At 38.1% G+C, this 19,367-nt stretch overlaps 1 protein-coding gene across 3 annotated transcripts in view; it reads left to right on the forward strand.

Annotated features, from left to right (window-relative positions):
• The window catches only part of SCLT1 (sodium channel and clathrin linker 1), a 260,510-nt gene that overhangs the window by 184,661 nt on the left and 56,482 nt on the right, over positions 1 to 19,367 (forward strand). For all 3 annotated transcript variants that reach the window (XM_032632761.1, XM_032632760.1, XM_032632762.1), the window contains exon 18: positions 3,899 to 4,095. In XM_032632761.1, coding sequence (XP_032488652.1) covers positions 3,899 to 4,095 — 197 coding nt within the window. The remainder of the gene's footprint in view (positions 1 to 3,898; positions 4,096 to 19,367) is intronic.

Below are 19,367 nucleotides of genomic sequence, written 5' to 3' on the forward strand. Positions count from 1 at the left end.
TTCAACTTCATTATCTGTCAGGGAAATATAATTAAACCTATAATGAGGTACTACTGCATAGCTACCAGAATGACTAAAATTTTAAAACTGACAATATCAAGTGTTGACAAAGTTGTAAAACAGCTGGTAGTTTCATGTTATTTTGGGGAGTGTAAATTGGTACAACCACCATTTGGCAGTATCTTTTAAAGCTGGACATACATGCATACTATGCCAAATAATAATAATACTGGCTACATACCCAACAGGTATGAGTGCTTGTGTTCATCAAAACATGTGTATAAGAATATCCATAGAAGTTTTAATCATATCAAAACACTGAAAATAACTCAAATGTCCATCAACATGAGATGATATAAATAAACTGTGGTATGTTCATGTATGGGAATAGAAGAAAAAAATGAACTATGTCTATAAGCAATGGTGGGTGAGTCTCACAGACATAATGTTGGACAAAGAAGCCAAGCCAGACATAAAAAACCTTATAGTCTATTAATTTCATTATATGAAAGTGAAGAATGGACATAATTACCTATAAGGATGGGATCAGAATAATGGTTACATTGTAGGTGGGTGAATATTGATTAGAAGGGCATGTGAGAGAGCCTCCTGTGGTACCTAAATCTGGGTTGTGACTCTGGTATGTCAGTATACATGTAAAAGTTGGTTGTATCCTTAAGATTCATGTACTTCATTGTAAGAGAGAGAGAAATAAATCTTGGCAGAGAAAAGTGGGTAGGATTATAGATAGAACAGGAGTGGCTATCGGTTTGATGATTATAGAAGCTGGGTGATAAGCGTATAGAGATTCATTGTAATAGTCTTTCTATTTTGTGTATGCTTGAAAGTTGCCACACTGAAACATTTACATAATTTTTTTTAAAAGTCAATGTACTTCAGTGAAAAAATGTTAAATCTTCATCTTATGTTTTAAATTTCATATGGATTAATAACTAAAAACTATTAATGATGAATTTCCCCACTTGATACTGCACCTGTTCTACCTTTAACCATTCAGGATAGTAACTGATGTTTCTTGGAAAACAAAAAGATGACAGAAAGCTTATCTACCAAAAATGCTCCCTTTGTGCCAAGTCTGCATCTAGCTTAAGAGAAGAATCATTGGTAATTAAGGGACAAAAGTTCTGAACCAACTAGATAGCTGTAATTCTATTTTATGGAGGAGGGCTGTCCGATAAATTTCTCCTTTGTAGCCGATTCCTTCTTTGACAACATAGGAATCTAGTGCTACACTTTGCAGCTTTTCTCCTCCTTGAAAAAGAGTGTGATCTTTCATAGATAAACTGAAAGGAGCCAAAAAGATCAAGACAGTTGGATGTTGAGAGGTCGGTTGGCTGAGAACCTTAACAACTTATTATATGAAGTTTTCATTTGATCTTAAAGCCACTGCTGTCCTTTCTGCCCCAGCTTTCTCTTTTCCTAACTCCTCCTCCCTTCTTTCTGAAAAGGATCTCCATATCTCTGTGGTATGAATACCCCTCATAAAAACATAAAATTAGGAAATGGATAGTTTTTAGCAATCTTGTCTACTTTTGAGTAGTTTTCTGCAGAGGAAGGACACAAAAGAAGAAGGGAAGGAGACCATAAATCCTTTTTCCCAACCCAACATTCTGAATTGAATCATTAGTAGGACTTTTGTTGTTATAGAAGACATGGTTGTTTTGGTCCTTATCCTTCCAACATCAGCGTAGACCTGTCCAATTTAACAATCGGAATTGCATCAGCTGAAGGATCTGGGGTTTGTTTGAAGACTAAATTTTGATACCAGAAAGCTATCATTTATTCAGTCTACAGATACGTTTTGACATCCTTACTATGATTCAGGTGCTGAAAATGTAATAGTAAACAAAAAAGACATGGTCCCCATCCTTAAAAACTTATTTTCATGGAGGTGGGAAAACTTTAAATGTATCTTTGCAAACTAATAAATGCCCTTTAGGAGAAGCGTAGGGCAGAAGCTCTCACTATGAGAGCTTTTTCTAGATAGATGGTAAGAGAATTTCCCTGTAGGATCAATAATTGAGCTGAATTCTAAAAGCTGACTAGAGATAACTAAGATAAGCAGGAGGGGAAAGATTATTCCAGAGAAAGGGAACAACATGTGAAAAGACCCAAGAATGAGAAGGCATTGTGGCAGAAACAAAGAAAGAGAAGGGAATAGTAGCATAATACAAGCTTGTAGAATTAGAGACAGGTTATCATGAAGGACGGTAGAAAAAGGCTTGTCAAACTGCAAATAGATTTTCCAATTGGAAATGGGGAGTTAAGTAGGCAGGAAGAGTGCTAAAGCTGTATAGATGCATAGATCAGTTTTTAATACATGTGTGAGAGAGACAGAGACAGAATTAAATACTTCCACTTAAGATGTCAGAACCATGGCTTCTCCAGAGAAAGTGGAGATTGAGGCAGGGAAGGATATTCAATTCTAAATTTGTAGAATTCAGTAATTCAAAAATTGTTTAAATCGAGCAGAGTCACGGAGCTTCAGGAGGCTTGCACAGCAGTAATATAATACACAATTAATAAATCCAAAGTTGTTTTTTCCAGTGCCAGTGTTTATAAAGTCAAATTTCTACTTGTGTACCATTTGAGAAAACAAATTTAAGAGTTTTAGGAAGTTGTTGCATTTAGCAGGGGTAGTGAGGACAGGATGTTTGCAGTTTTCCCCCATGAGCCGTGGTTTTAGCTGTTGCTGAGTTTTCTTTGGTGTTTTTGAATTGGTAAAATCGAGTTCCTTATTCATTCTTTTTTGAGTTTAAAAGCAGCCATATTTAATCAATCACTAGAAGTCATTCCAGCTGTCACCATTTTTAAATCACATTAGAATATCACAAGATAGATATTCTTTATAATATTTCTTTAGTGTAGCAAGATAAAGATGACCTGAGAGTGCACCAAAGAAATTGTTCTTGTAACTATTTAACTATTTCCTCAATTGCCTGAAGTATGGTAATAGGTAGTTTCATTCTAGCTGCATACAAAAGCAGACAGTTCACTACATACACTGGGTACTTTAGGACATTAGGGTTAATTCTCTCCCTGAACGCAGCTGAGAAAGCTTTTAGGGTATCCAAAGAGCATTTATTTGTATGTTCATTCTGCATTAAGGTATTTTTACTATAATGACATCAATAACCTAGAAATAACTGAAGACATTTCCATATGAGTTTCTGAAAATCACTGTAGTCTTTTCCTGAAAAACAAAATACATTGTTCATTTATACTGTAACTGAAGTGGTAAAGGAATTCCTGCCCTTTGAAAGACAATCTGAACTTTAGCATGTAAATCAAAAGTGACTTAAGGAACTTCTAAGATGAGCTTCTCATGAGCACATCAGAGTGCTGGGAGGATGGCATACTTGGAGAGGGCATGGAAGCTCCGCACTCCCCCTACATCCATACCTTGCTCGGTGCGTCTCTTCTATTTGACTGTGCGGAAGTTGTATCCTTTATAATAAACCAATGAACACTTCTTGTGTTTTAAAAACATAAATAGCTTCCGTTTAAACCCAACTCTCAGTTACTGAGAGCATGAGTATTTTCTATGGATTCTGGCAAGAAAAGTAAAAGTAGATGATGAGAGCAGCTTTATTTCAGATAGTATACTTTTTTCCTACTGGCATTTAAGGTGTTGGGGAAAGTGGTGAAAAATTTGTAGTCCATCATAATTCTGGTTTCATTAAATTTATGTTATAAAATAGCATAAGTCTTCATCTGTGATGGAGACAAATTATAAACTTAATTTTTATATCGGTTTCTCATCCAAATATTTCTATGCCGCAAACACAAAAAAAGATTCCTTTTGTATATATCATTGATCAGTATATCTCCTAGAAAAACAGAGAAGAAAAAATACTGTGTTCATTTTATTCCTTAGATCAGTACGATGGAGCATGAATTTTCAATAAAGGAACATGGGTTTGAAGTTCAGTTAAGAGAGATGGAAGACAGTAATCGAAATTCCACGGTTGAACTGAGGCATCTCTTAGCAACTCAGCAGAAGGCAGCCTGTAGGTGGAAAGAAGAAATGAAGAAACTCACTGAGAGTGCGGAAATTAGAATCAGTAGTCTAAAGTAAGTCCACTATTAATTGTTTGATACATTTTACAGAAGAAATTATTTAACTTTTAGTTTAATGTTCTTGCCATAATCTTTTTTGTAAAAATGTATAAATCTGGGCCTTGTACTTATATATTTTATTCAGCAAATATTTATTAAACTACTGTGAAAAATATTAAGCATTATAAACCAAACTATTACTGTTTGTTTTATAAATTTTATGCATACTTCAGAAAATACAATGATTTTTGTTGGACATAGCAGTTTAGAATCTTAATACTATTTGCATATAGATATAGCATAGTAATGTTCTGTAGTTGCAACAAAATCTATTTGGCCTGCAAAGCCTAAAATATTTGTTCTCTGGCCCTTTAAGAATTTGCTGACCCATGCAGAAAGAACTTGAACATTTATGACGAATGAAATGGGAAGCTATGAAGGGCTTTTAGCAAAATGATATAATCAGGCTTAACTGTTCAACAGGTCATTTTGACTGCTGTGTGATGAATAGACTGGAGAGGGTCAAGGGTAGAAGAAGAGAGAAGGCAAACCAGTACTGTAATAATTCAAGTAAAAAATGATGGTAACTTGGATTAAGTTTTGAAGGACTGAAAATCATTTTTTTAAAAAGTTTGCTTTGGGCCGTGTTAACTATGAGCCACGTAAAAGGCATTTAAGTCAGAATATCAACTTGTTAGTTGGATACATAAGTTTGGAGTTCAGGAAAAATATTGCAACAGGAGCAGTATGTTTGGAAATCACTAACATACACATGATTTTTAAAGTCATGGAAGAGAAGGTATAGAAACGAAGTCTGGATAGGGAAATTAAGCTATCCAAGGACTAACTTATGAAAATTAGTTTGGAGAGGTGAAAATTCCACTGAGACTGAGAAAAAATATTGAGACAAACAAGAATCAAGACAGAATGATTAAAAAAAAAATTCAAAAAGAGTAAGCGATAAAAATAGGTGATGTTTACATTTTACAGATAAACTGAGGCTGAGGGAGGTTAAGGAACTTGTTCAAGGTCACATAGCTAACGAAGTGACAGATCCTGGTTTCAAATTTAGGCAGCTCATGTGAAGACAACATAGTCCTAACCATTAAGGTTTGTGGGGTTTTTTTGCATTTTATTATTTTTTTAATTGAAGAATATTTGCTGTACAATATTATATGTTACAGGTATACAATATAGTGATTCACAATATTTAAAGGTTTTATTTAATTTATATAATAGTTATTATAAAATATTAGCTATTTTCCCTGTGTTGTACAATATATCCTTTTGCTTATTTTATACCTAATAGTTTGCAACTCTTAATCCACTACCCCTATACTGACCCTCCCCACTTCCCTCTCCCCACTGGTTACCACTAGTTTGTTTTCTATATCTGTGAGCCTGCTTCTTTTTTGTTGTATTCACTAGTTTCTTTTTTATGGCTGAGTAGTATTCCATTGTGTATATACTCCACATCTTTTTTTATCCATTCATCTACTGATAGACACTTAGGTTGCTTCCATGTCTTAGCAATTGTAAATAATGCTGCTATGAACGTTGGAGTGCACGTATCTTTTCAAATTAGTGGTGGGGTTTTTTATCGTATATATACCCAAGGGTGGAATTGCCAGGTCCCATTGTAGTTCTATTTTTAGCTTTTGAGAAACCTCCACACTGTTTTCCACAGTGGGTGCACCAATTTACATTCCCACCAGCAATGTATGAGGGTTCCCTTTTCTCCACATCCTTGCCACCATTTGTTATTTGTGTTCTTTTTGATAGTAGCCATTCTGACATGTATGAGGTGATATTTCATTGTAGTTTTTAGCTGCATTTCCCTGATGATTAGTGATGTTGAACATCTTTTCATGTGCCTGTTGGCAATCTGCATTTCCTCTTTGGAAAAATGTCAGGTAAGCCTGTATCACTATAAACTTCCCTCTTAGACCTTGTTTTGCTGTATCCCATAAGTTTTGGATTGTTGTGTTTTCATTTTCATTTGTCTCTTTTTTATTTCCTCTCTGATTTCTTCAATGATCCATTGCTTGTTTAATAGCATATTGTTTAGCCTGCACATGTTTGTGTTTTTTACAGTTTTTTCCTTGTAGTTAGTTGATTTCTAGTCTCATAGCTTTGTGGTCAGAAAAGATGCTTGATATGATTTCAATTTTCTTAAATTTATCAAGACTTGTTTTCTGGTCTAGCATGTGATCTATCCTGGAGAATGTTCCATTTGCATTTGAAAAGAATGTATTTTGCTGCTTTCGGGTGGAATACTCTATATATATCAATTAAGTTCATTTGGTCTGATGTGTCTTTTAAGGCAAGGATTTCCATATTGATTTTATGTCTGGATGATCTGTCCATTGATGTAAGTGGTGTATCAAAGTCCCCCACTATTTTGTATTACTGTCAATTTCTCCTTTTATGTTCATTGATATTTGCCTTATGTATTTAGGTGCTCCTATGTTGGGTACATATATATTTACAGTTGTATCTTTTTCTTGATTTTATCCTTTGATCATTATGTATTGTCCTTCTTTGTCTCTTCCAACAGTCTTTATTTTAAAGCCTATTTTATCTGATATAAGTATTGCTACTCTGGGTTTCTTTTGATTTCCATTTGCATGGAATACCTTTTTCCATCCCCTCACTTGCAGTTTGTGCGTGTCTCTAGATCTGAAGTGAGTCTCTTGTAGGCAGCATATATATGGGTCTTTTTTTGTATCCCGTCAGCCACTGTGTGTCTTTTGGTTGGAACATTTAGTCCATTCACATTTAAGGTGATTATTGATATGTATGTTCTTATTGCCATTTTGTTCATTGTTTGGGGCTTATTTTTGTAGGCCTTTTCTTTCCCTTTCTTCTTTTGTTCTCTTGTGACTTTATTACTATCTTTAGTGTTATGTTTGGATTCCTTTTTTTTTTTTTTTTTTTTTTTGCGGTATGCGGGCCTGTCACTGTTGTGGCCTCTCCTGTTGCAGAGCCCAGGCTCCGGACGCGCAGCCTCAGCGGCCACGGCTCATGGGCCCAGCCGCTCTGCGGCATGCTGGATCTTCCCGGACCGGGGCATGAACCCATGTCCCCTGCATCGGCAGGTGGACTCCCAACCACTGCGCCACCAGGGAAGCCCTCCTTTTTCTTTTTTATGTATATATCTGTTACAGATTTTTGTTTTGCGGTTACCATGAGGTTTTTGTAAAGCAGTATAGGTACTGCTTCATATATAAAGCAGTTTTACATTGTTTTACATTGCCAATTTCAAATGCATTTTAAAACCCTGCATTTGTACTGTCTTCCCTTCATGATTACTATTTTTGATGTCATATTTTACATCTAATTTTTTTGAGTATCTCTTAACTACTTATTGTGGATATAGATAATTTTACTACTTTTGTCTTTTAACCTTCCTACTGGCTTTGTGTGTGGATGATTTCCTAACCTTTACTGTATGTTTGCCTTTACTGGTGAGTTTTCCATTCAGGAATTTTCTTGTTTCTAGTGGTGGCCTTTTCTTTTTCTCCTAGAGAAGTTCCTTTAACATTTATTGGAAAGCTGGTTTGGTGGTGCTGAAGTTTATCTTTTGTTTGTCTTTAAAGCTTTTGATTTCTCTGTCAACCTGAAGGTGAGCCTTGTTGGATATTCTTGGTTGTAGGCTTTTTCCTTTCATCACTTTAAATATATAGTGCCACGCCCTACTCACCTGCAGAGTTTCTGCTGAAAAGTCAGCTGATAGCCTTATGTGCATTCCCTTGTATGTTATTTGTTTCTTTTCCCTTGCTGCTTTTAATATTCTCTCTTTATCTTTAATTCTTGTCATTTTAATTACAGTGTTCTTGGTATGTTCTTTTTGGGACTCTCTGCACGTCCTGGACTTGGGGGACTGTTTCCTTTCCCATCCCAGGTTAGGGGAATTTTCATCTGTTATGACTTCTGATATTTTCTCAGGCCTTTTCTCTCACTATTCTTCTTGGGACCCCTGAAATGCTAATATTACTGTGCTTAACGTTGTCCCAGAGGTCTCTTAAACTGTCCTCATTTGTTTTCATTCTTTTTTCTTTTTCTGTTCAGTGGCAGTGATTTCCACTACTCTGTCTTCTAGCTCACTGATCCATTGCTCTTCATCACTTAGTCTCCTGTTGATTCTTTATAGTGTATTTTTCATTTCAGTTGTTGTAGTCTTCATCTCTGGTTGTCTGTTCCTCATATTTTCTAACTCTTTGTTACAAACTACTAACTTCTCGCTCTGTGCATCCATTTTTCTCCCAAGTTCTTTGATCATCTTTATGATCATTACTTTGAACTCTTTCTCGGGTAAATTGCCTATCTCCACTTTACTTATTTCTTCTTCCAGGATTTTATCTCTTCCTTCGCCTGGAACATATTCCTCTGCTGCCTCATTTTGCCTAAGCTGCTATTCATATTATTCGTATTTTTATGTATGTGGTAGGTTAGTTATGCTTCTCAATCTTGGAGAAGTGGCCTTTTGTAGGAAATGTCCTATGTGTCCCAGCAGCATACTCCCCTCTTGTTGCCCAAGCTATACATTCTGTGGGTTCCCCCTAAGAGGTCTGTGTGTGTCCTTGTGTTGTGGCAGGCTGACCATGTGGGCAGTCTGGTAGGCTTGTTGTCCCCTAGCCTGGTTGGTTGCCAGGCCCTACCTTGTGCAGATGCTGCTGGCTACTGGTTAGTGAGACCTGGTCACGAAGCAGCTCGCTGCAGAACCCTAGGGGGCTCTGGGCTAGTGCTGGCTCGCTGGTGGGCAGCGTCAGTGTCTAGAAGACTCCAGGCTGTTGCTTGCCCACTGGTTGGTGATGCCAGGTCCTGGGGTTAATGCTGTACCAGTGGCAGGCAGAGCCAGGTCCTGGAGTCTGGCTGCAGGGCCCAAGGATCCCAGAGCTGGTGTCATATTGCTGGTGAGCAGGGGCTGGTTCCTGACATAGTTGGTTATGGGGGATTGTGGTGTTCCGAAGCTTGCCTTGGCCTGCTGTGCATGGGCTGGGTGTGAAGGCTACAGGATCATCGTTTTCTTGCATCTGGCGTCTACCTGCTCTGGGTGATGCTGGTTTAGAGGCTTGTGCAGGCTTCCTGGAGGGCAGGGCCAGTGCCTGCTCAATGGTGGGTGGAGCTGGGTCTTGGTCCTTTGGTGGGCAGAGCCATGTCTAGGCGCAACTGTGGCCTCAGGAAGTCTTTAGGCAGCCTGTCTGCTGATGGATGGGCTGTGTCTCCACCCAGTTAGTTGTTTGGCCTGAGGCATCCCAACACTGGTGCCTACGGGCTGTTTGGTGGTACCAGGTCTTGGCACTAATGAGCTAGAGGGAGGATCTCGAGACAGCAGTCACAAGCATCAGTGTCCACACAGTATATAGCTTCTACATATGGCTGCCACCAGTGTCTATGTCCCCAGGATGAGTCACAGCCATCCCTACCTCTCCAGGAGACTCTCCAAGACGAACAGGTAAGTCTGGCCCAGGCTCCTATCAAATTACTGCTTTTGCCCTGGGTCCTGGTGCACATAAGATTTTGTGTGTGCCCTTTAAGAATGAAGTTTCTAATGAACCTTTCAGTTTGGCACTCTGTGGTTGTCTTGTTAATTATGGTAAGAACAGTTTTGGTGGAATGCTGGAATGAAAATGTATTTAGAATAAGAGAAAAGAAAATGTTTTGCTTCCATTTAATGGTGAAGTAGGAAATTTGGACCTGCCCTCTACCACGACTAAAAAAGTTACATGAATTATAGAAAGCATCTACTAAGAGTGTTAAATAACTAACAAAAAAATTATTACCAGTTTGACTTTATCCCAGGAATGCAAAACTATTAAAGTATTAGAAAATAAATTGATGTTATTTACCACATTAAGTTATTAATTAATTAAAAGAGAAAAGTCATAAGGTCTTCTCAACAGATACAGAAAAAGTATTTGAGAAAATTTAATATCTCTCCATTTATGATTTTCAATATATCTCTTAGCAAACTAGGAATAGAATTTCCTTAATTTTATAAAGGCATCTATTCTAAACATTATTCGTAACAGCAAAATAAAATAAAGTTTTAATAACTTTCCTTTGAAGATTGGGAAGATGACAAAGAAGACCACTGTTACCACTTCTGTTAGTATTTGTCCCAGAAGTCCTAATCAGTGCACTATGGCAAGAAAAAGAAATAAAAGGTAAGGAAAGGAAGGAAGTAAACAGTCATTCTTCACAGACAGCATAACTGTATATGTAGAAAATCTAAAATAATTCATAGACAGAGTATTAGGTGAACATACAAAAATCAATTGTGTTTCTACATACATAGCAGCAACAAACATTTCAAAATAAAACTTTAAAAATAGTAAAATTTACAATGCATCAAAATTTATCAAATACCCACGAATAAATTTAACAAATGAGGTATAAGACTTCTACATGAAAACTATGATATTAAAAGTAATTTTAAAAAAACTTTTTTGAATTTTAAAAAATAAAATAAATAATAAAAATAAACCTAATTAAAGAAGGCCTAAGTAAGTAGAGATCATGTTAATTGATCAGAATACTCAGCATTATAAATTTGTTAACACTCCCCACCCTGACTATATGTAGAGTCAGTGTAACCCCAGTCAAAATACTAGCACATGGAGGAGTATCCAAAACATATTAAGTGAAAAAAAAAAAAAAGTAGTATATAGTGTGTATAGTATTCTACCATTGGCAGGGAGGGCATTTGAGTGTGTGTGTGTACATATATATACAAGCATGCTATATATACACTGGGTTCAAACAGACAGACGCACACATACACGCACATTCTGCTTTTTTAAAAAAGAGAAGACAAAAAATAATTTAAATGGTTTTCCATGAGGGGAGAGAAGAGGATAAGGATGAAGGCTAGACTTCTTTAAATGAACCTTGTTGTATAGATTTGTAGGCTTGACTTTGAAACTATATAAATGTTTACATAATGTTTTTTGTTTTTTATTTGTTTTTGGCTGCATTGGGTCTTCGTTGCTGTGCGCGGACTTTCTCTAGTTGTGGTGAGTTGGGGCTACTCTTTGTTGCAGGGCGTGGGCTTCTCATTGCCGTGGCTTCTCTTGTTGCGGAGCACAGGCTCTAGGTGCGCGGACTTCAGTAGTTGCAGCATGCGGGCTCTAGGGCGCATGGGCTTCAGTACTTATGGCGTGTGGGCTCAGTAGTTGTGGCTCGTGGGCTCTAGAGCGCAGGCTCAGTAGTTGAGGTGCACAGGCTTAGTTGCTCCATGGTATGTGGGATCTTCCCGGACCAAGGGTCGAACTCATGTCCCCTGCATTGGCAGGCCGATTCTTAACCACTGCGGCACCAGGGAAGTCCCTATATAATTATTTTTAATTAAATCAAATTTTAAAAACAATACCTAAAAATTGAAAGTAAAATTAAATAAATCAACAATTCTGTAGGAAGTTGATGGCTTAACTATGCAGGTGAGTTATTTCATGTGACATTTAACAGTACTTAGACTGTATACCCTAGTGAGATTAATCCTAAGGATAAAAGGAAATGCAAAAATAATATAAAATGTGTTTAGTAGTTTTTGTTAGCAATAACATTGGTATTATTACTGTGAAACTTATAATTATAGGATAAAGCAAATGAGTAATTATATAAATGTCTTTAAGAACCAAGATTTTCATCATAAGGAGAAAAAACTCAAAGAAATTAAATAAAACTTATAATTCTAAATTGAAATTGGAAATATTAGTATATGAACTTACGATGTGTTTTACTCTTTAAAATATATATTTCCTAGCTTTGTCCACTAAAAGGACCTAGCTACAGTGACCAATATTCAGATGCAATGAGGTATCCTAAAAGAAACCAGGACTCCTTAGATGAATGACTGATAACAGATCGGGGATAGGAAAACACAAGATGAGCCTGGAAAACACCCTGTGGTAGCAAAAGGCTAGGAAGGCATCAAGATTAAAAGGACCCAGGAGCCAACTTGAGGAAGCTCCCACTGACCCATGTGGTGACAGTTTGAGCATCAAAAAGAATATCTGCAGTAAATTGCAACATACCAAGTATATTAAAAGTCTGTGACTTCAGAATGATATTACGTAAAGAAAAAATTCTTTGGTTACCTTTGGAAGACGTTATAGAAACAACTCTTTCTGAAAAGAAGATAAACCAAAAAATTCAGCATTTATTCTACTCTTCCTGTACTCACTATACTTCACCAAATGCTGCTTGGACTTTCCTATCATAATAGCCCTTACTTCACTGGTTAGGGAACCAATGTAGAGATTTTGCCAGTTAATTGCTCAATATGTCTCTTCCAGTTATGCATCTCAGAACCAGGGAGATAACCACAGGGTAGGATTATGGACACCCTGGGTCCACTGTGAGACAACTCAAGCCAAAACTCCTTTGATGACCTGACATACATTAACCTCTCTGGTTGGTGGACCACAGTAGTATTTGGGGTCTCCAGGAATTTGTCATTTCAGCAAGTGTCCAGTAATCCTGAAAGTGTCTGAATTTCCCCTTCCCCATTGCATGGTTACCCTGCCTGCTCTTCACAGGTCCTTCTTAGGGGAAGGCCAGGAGGAAGTATATATGGATATATAAAAGGTTCAAAGGAACCTACAGCTCCTTCCTTCATTCAAGAGCTCTGAGTCTGTGAACTGATTCAAGTTTGAGAATTGGTTAAAGGGTCATGACACTGTCTGACAATGATTCAAGACTGCTATTCACAAGACCTAGAGCTTTTCTATTTCTGCAAATCAAATAAGACTTTAGTAGACTGCCCATCTATTTCAGTTCTAGGGTGACAGTGATAAAATTATCAAGCCCCAAAGATCTCTGTAAATCAGACTCTGCTGATTACTCCTTCAACTCTACTGCCATTCCAGTAATGACGACTGCATTTTCTTTGGAGATTTAATGTCAGTACATCACCCTTGCTGTTGAGAATTGTATCATTTTCTTTAACTTCAGGAAGCCCAGTTGCATGGTAGCAATTCCCACTGTCATTTCAGTCCAACAGAGAATAACCACTACAGAGCTCTTCAGGGATACTGGGGCAACTGTTGTGACTATATTTCTCATAGTCTTGGTGAAGGGAATGTCCTCTGGACCCTACTAAGGGACATAGTTGAAGGATGGATGAATTGGTTTTAACATTTAAAAAACCTACCCTAGCCTTCCAATCTCCCTAACTTTTGATAACTTCCTCGACACCAGTGATTCTCAAGTGCGGATGATTTTTGTCCTCCTCCCCTCCCCGGAACATCTGTCTTGAGAATATCCAGACACATTCAGGGATGCTATTGGCCTCTAGTGTATAGGGGACAGGGATGCTGTTAAACATCATGCAATGCTCAGGACAGTGCTGCACAGCAAAGAATTTTCCAGCCAATGGTGTCAGTAGTGCCAAGGCTGAGAAACCCTGCTCTACTCTATAACAAGGAGCTTCTTACATTTCAATGTTCAGTATAGGTCACCTTTGAATCCATATTTTGTTCAACCGACCAAGCAAACCAAAATACTCAAGCTAATTCATTGGATCTAGAATATCTGCTCTGTGAGCCCATATTGGTAAATGCGGCTTAATCCAATGTTTTATTCTTTCTGCTGTAATCTAACACCCTTAGTATCTATTCTCACACATACTCTCTATGTGTAAAATCGGCAGAATCATAATTATTTTAGTGCATTCTGCCTCCTCACAGGTCTTGTTTTGTACCTCATTTCCTAGAGCTTATTAGACTTCAGTCTGGCTACAGATACAGAAGCAATGGATGATGGTAAGGTAAATCGTGAAGGGAGTCACCTATTCCTTGCAAGGCAACCCTCTCAGGTGAGGCCACGTTTCAGGCAAAGGAGACTTACCTTCCCAAACAGAGTAGAAGGACTGCTTCTACTGGCAAAGGAGGCATTGCCGAATTTAAGGGTTCAAGGCTCCAGCTTCATTGGAGTCTGTCTGTTTACATGTCCCCATTTCAATTTGTAGGGGTGAAAAGACCCTGCAAGGTTGGGAATTCGGGCTGTGGTGTAGTTCAGCCATCCATGGAATTAGACTTTGGATTTGATTATCAGAAAACTCAGCCTTGCAGCCAGTGGAGATAAGGGTTTCTTTTAGGGTAGTCATGGTAGATTTCAGGCCCCTAATCTAGACTTTGAGCTCATAATTGAAAACTCTGACCTCTTTATTTTTATTCTCAAAGTTCTCCATTGTACCTAAAAGCTGCATTATACTCTTCATTCACTAAACTATTCTATGTCATTAATTATTTGGTCACTCAAAACCATATGTTGTCCAGGCACTCGATTATATAGGTAATAATTTAAGTAACTCTTTTACCTTTGCATACCATGGATTACCAGTGTCCCCTTTACCACTGGCCTTTAAATTTAATCAAAGCATAGAACCAATTTTAGATAACTCACGACCAGTTAGAGTACCCATTCATAAGGTTATATTCCTCTGGAACTTCTTCTGGTACCAGTTCCTCTATGTATCAGGTTTTATGCAGGGAAACAGAGCTACTCCAGGTGATATAGAATATGGGATTTATTTTGGAAATTAGACCTTACACAGTGGCACTGGTAGAGAAATCAATGCAATGTCGTTGTGTCTGCATCTCATGCTAAGCCTGAAGTCACTGTGTGTCAGCTAAATCAGCGGTTGTGAAGGAAACCTGGATGTAGATGAGAGCACTCACAAGGACAAACAAGAACCCTATTTTCACCTGTCTTTCACCACATCTACCTCCAACCACTTTCATGGACGATCTGCAGGAGAAGCTGTTGCCCTTCACCATGGATCTGTATATGACGCAAGAGGCCAAAAGAGGACATCTGCCAAGAGGCAGAAGATGGAATTGCTGTGGGTTCTGGTGGTGCCCCACACCAACATAGTGACCTAACATATCAGCAACTGTGCATGAGTTGCCACAGTGCCAGGTGCCCGCCAGCTTCACAGCCTACTGCACAAATTTCTCTTATGGTCAACACCAGCCTGGGACCAGGCAGGGAAAGGAATCCTGGAAAAACATAATTCCAGCTTAACTAAGTTGATGCCGTCGAAAGCTACCACCATGTGTTTGTCATAATGTAATTCTTGATGTTGGGCAGTTCACAATGCTTACATAAGGAAAAACAAAACCATATAAAATAATGTAGACTTAACATCAATCTAAAGAGTATATTTGTGATAGCTGTAATTTCTTGAATACACACTTTGCCACTTTACATACTCCTTTAATCATCTCAAAAACTTTATGAAATAAATGCTATTAAACCCCCTGTATTAGGGTTTCTCAGAGAAACAGAACCAATAGGGTGTGTGTGTGTGTCTATAAAAGGGTTTATTTTAAGGAATTGGCTCAACTGATTATAGAGGCTTGGTAGTCCAAACTCTGATGGAGAAGACTGGCAGGCTAGAGATTTAAGGAGTTGCATTTCAAACCCACAGGCATTTGTGCTGGAGACATGAAAAGCCAGTGTTACTGTTCAATCCAAAGGTTGTCTACTGCAGAGTTCCCTCTTGCTTGGGGCAAGTCAGCTTTTTGTTCTATTCAGGCCATCAACTGATTATATAAGGCCCACCCACATTATGAAGGGCATTCTGCTTTACTGAAAATCCAATGACTTAAATGTAAATCTCATCCAGAAACACTGTCATAGAAACATTCAGAATAATGTTTAACCAAACATCTGGGCACCATGGCCCAGCCAAATTGACACATAAAATTAACTGTCATACTCCCTTGTCATACATGAGGAAACTCCGGACTTTAAAAAGTTTATACAAGTCTGCAATTCATTATCTGCAATTCCAAATTCAAAAGAACTCTGAAAACAGTCTTTTTCTAAGTTATATGTGTACACTTCTGTAAAAAAGCCTGACATGAAATGATAGGAAGCGATTTATGATACAAGTGTATCTATATGTGCACACACACATATACACATGTATATAGATACACAGAAGCATTTCCTTAATTGTGCCTATTCATATGTTTTACTGAAAAATATTTATAAACATTATAAACTCTATCCTACTCTAAACCCATAAAGTATTTTTCTTGGATGCTTGGATTTTGCTATATTGTATATGTAATTTGTGCACACCAACTGATCACTCCCAGTAGATTATTGATAGTATGTTTTATTTTTGTTTGTATTCCCTGAAGTATTGAGTGAAGTGCCTTGCCAAAAGGAAACACATAGAATGTTGAATTTAACTGCCTTGAGTCTATCAAAATAGTTTTAATACTACTCTGTCTGCTGCTTGTAGTCTGGGCTAGAAAGATTATTAATGCTCTTTACAGTTTATGACTTCAGGAATACGACCTGATATTTTTGAAAAGTAATTTTATCCCAGTTATACATGCATTTCTTTTTATTTTTTATTGGAGTATAGTTGATTTACAATGTTGTATTCATTTCTGATATAAAGTAAAGTAAATCAGTTATACATATATCCACTCTTTTTTAGATGCTTTTCCCATATAGGTCATTACAGAGTATTGAGTAGAGTTCCCTGTGCTATACAGTAGGTTCTTAATTAGTTATCTATTTTATATATAGTAGTGTGTATATGTCAATACCAATCTCCCAACTTATCCCTCCCCGCCCTGGTAACCATAAGTTTGTTTTCTACAACTGTAACTCTTTCTTTTTTGTAAATAAGTTCATTTGTACTATTTTTTTAGATTCCACATATAAGCAATTTCATATGATATTTGTCTTTCTCTGTCTGACTTACTTCACTCAGTATGATAATGTCTAAGTCCATCCGTGTCACTGCAGATGGCATTATTTTCTTCCTTTTTATAGCTGAGTAATATTCCATTGTATATATGTACCACCTCTTTTTTATCCACTCCTCTGTCAGTGGACATTTAGGTTGCATCCATGTCTTGGCTATTGTAAATAGTGCTGCAGTGAACATTGGGGTGCATGTGTATTTTCAAATTATGGTTTTCTCCAGATATATCTCCAGATATATAGGAGTGGCATTGCTGGATCATATGGTTGCTCTATTTTTAGTTTTTTAAGGAACCTCCATACTGTTCTCCATAGTACCAATTTACATTCCCACTAACAGTGTAGGCTTTTCTCCACACCCTCTCCAGCATTTTTTTTTTTTTTTTTTTTTTTTTTTTTTGCGGTTCGCGGGCCTCTCACCATTGTGGCCTCTCCCGTTGCGGAGCACAGGCTCTGGATGCGCAGGCTCAGTGGCCATGGCTCACGGGCCCAGCTGCTCCATGGCACGTGGGATCTTCCCGGATGGGGTCACGAACCCGTGTCCCCTGCATTGGCAGGCGGACTCACAACCACTGCGCCACCAGGGAAGCCCTCCAGCATTTATTGTTTGTAGATTTTTTGATGACGGCCGTTCTAAACAGTGTGAGGTGATAGCTCATTGTAGTTTTGATCTGCACTTCTCTAATAATTAGTGACGTTGAGCATCTTTTCATGTGCCTCTTTGCCATCTGTATGTCTTCTTTGGAGAAATGTCTATTTAGGTCTTCTGCCCATTTTTTGATTGGGTTGTTTTTTGATATTGAGCTGCCTGAGCTGTTTGTATATTTTGGCAATTAATCCCTTGTCAGTTACTTCATTTACAAATATTTTCTCCCATTCTGAGGGCTGTCTTTTCATTTTGTTTATGGTTTTCTTTGCTGTGCAAAAGCTTTTAAGTTTCATTAGGTCCCATTTTTTAATTTTTGTTTTTATTTTCATCACTCTAGGAGATAGGTCAAAAAATATCTTGCTGTGATTTATGTCAAAGAATGTTCTTCCTGTTATCCTCTAATAGTTTTATAGTGTCTCTTCTTACATTTAGGTCTTTAACCCATTTTGAGTTTATTTTTGTTTGTGGTGTTAGGGAGCATTCTAATTTCATTCTTTTACATGTAACTGTCCAGTTTCCCCAGCACCACTTACTGAAGAGATTGTCTTTTCTCCATTGTATATTCTTGCCTCCTTTGTCATAGATTAGGCGACCATAGGTGCATGGGTTTATCTCTGGGCTTTCTATCCTGTTCCATTGATCTATATTTCTGTCTCTGTGCCAGTACCATACTGTTTTGTTTGTTTGTTTGTTTGTTTGTTTTGCAGCACGCGGGCCTCACACTGCTGTGGCCTCTCCTGTTGCAGAGCACAGGCTCCGGGCATGCAGGCTCAGCGGCCACGGCTCATGGGCCCAGCCGCTCTGCAGCATGTGGGATCTTCCTGGACCGGGGCACAAGCCCATGTCCCCTGCATTGGCAGGCAGACTCTCAACCACTGAGCCACCAGGGAAGTCCCTACCATACTGTTTTGATTACTGTAACTTTGTAGTATAACCTGAAGTCAGGGAGCCTGATTCCTCCAGCTCCGTTTTTCTTTCTCAAGATTGATTTGGCTATTCGGGGTCTTTTTTTTTCTTTTTGCGGTCCGCGGGCCTCTGCCATTGCAGAGCACAGGCTCCGGGCATGCAGGCTCAGCGGCCATGGCTCATGGAACCAGCCGCTCTGCGGCATGCGGGATCCTCCTGGACCGGGACATGAACCTGTGTCCCCTGCATTGGCAGGCAGACCCCCAACCACTGCACCACCAGGGAAGCCCCTATTCGGGGTCTTTTGTGTGTCCACACAGATTGCAAAATTTTATGTTCTAATTCAGTGAAAAAATCTATTGGTAATTTGATAGGGATTGCATTCAATCTGTAGATATTTTGGATATTATGGTTATCTTGACAGTATTGATTCTTCCAATGCAAGAAACATGGTATATCTCTCCATCTGTTTGTGTCATCTTTGATTTCTTTCATAAGTGTCTTATAGTTTTCTGAGTACAGGTCTTTTACCTCTTTAGATAGGTTTTTTCCTAGGTATTTTATTCTTTTTGATGCAGTGATAAATGGGATTGTTTCCTTAATTTCTCTTTCTGATATTTCATTGCTAGTGTATAGGAATGCAAGAGATTTCTGTGCATTAATTTTGTATCCTGCAACTTTACCAAATTCACTGATGAGCATTAATAGTTTTCTGGTAGCATCTTTAGGATTTTCTATGTATAGTACCATGTTGTCTGCAGACAGTGACAGCTTACTTTTTCTCCAATGTGGATTCCTTTTATTTCTTTTTCTTCTCTGATTGCTGTGGCTAGGGCTTCCAAAACTATGTTGAATGAAAGTGGTGAGAGTGGACATCCTTGTCTTGTTCCTGATCTTAGAGGAAATGCTTTCAGTTTTTCACCATTGAGAATGATATTTGCTGTGGGTTTGTCATATATGGCCTTTTTTATGTTGAGGTAGGTTCCCTCTGTGCCCA

Source organism: Phocoena sinus, chromosome 5, assembly GCF_008692025.1.
Source record: "Phocoena sinus isolate mPhoSin1 chromosome 5, mPhoSin1.pri, whole genome shotgun sequence".
NCBI classification, from domain to species: Eukaryota; Metazoa; Chordata; class Mammalia; order Artiodactyla; family Phocoenidae; genus Phocoena; species Phocoena sinus.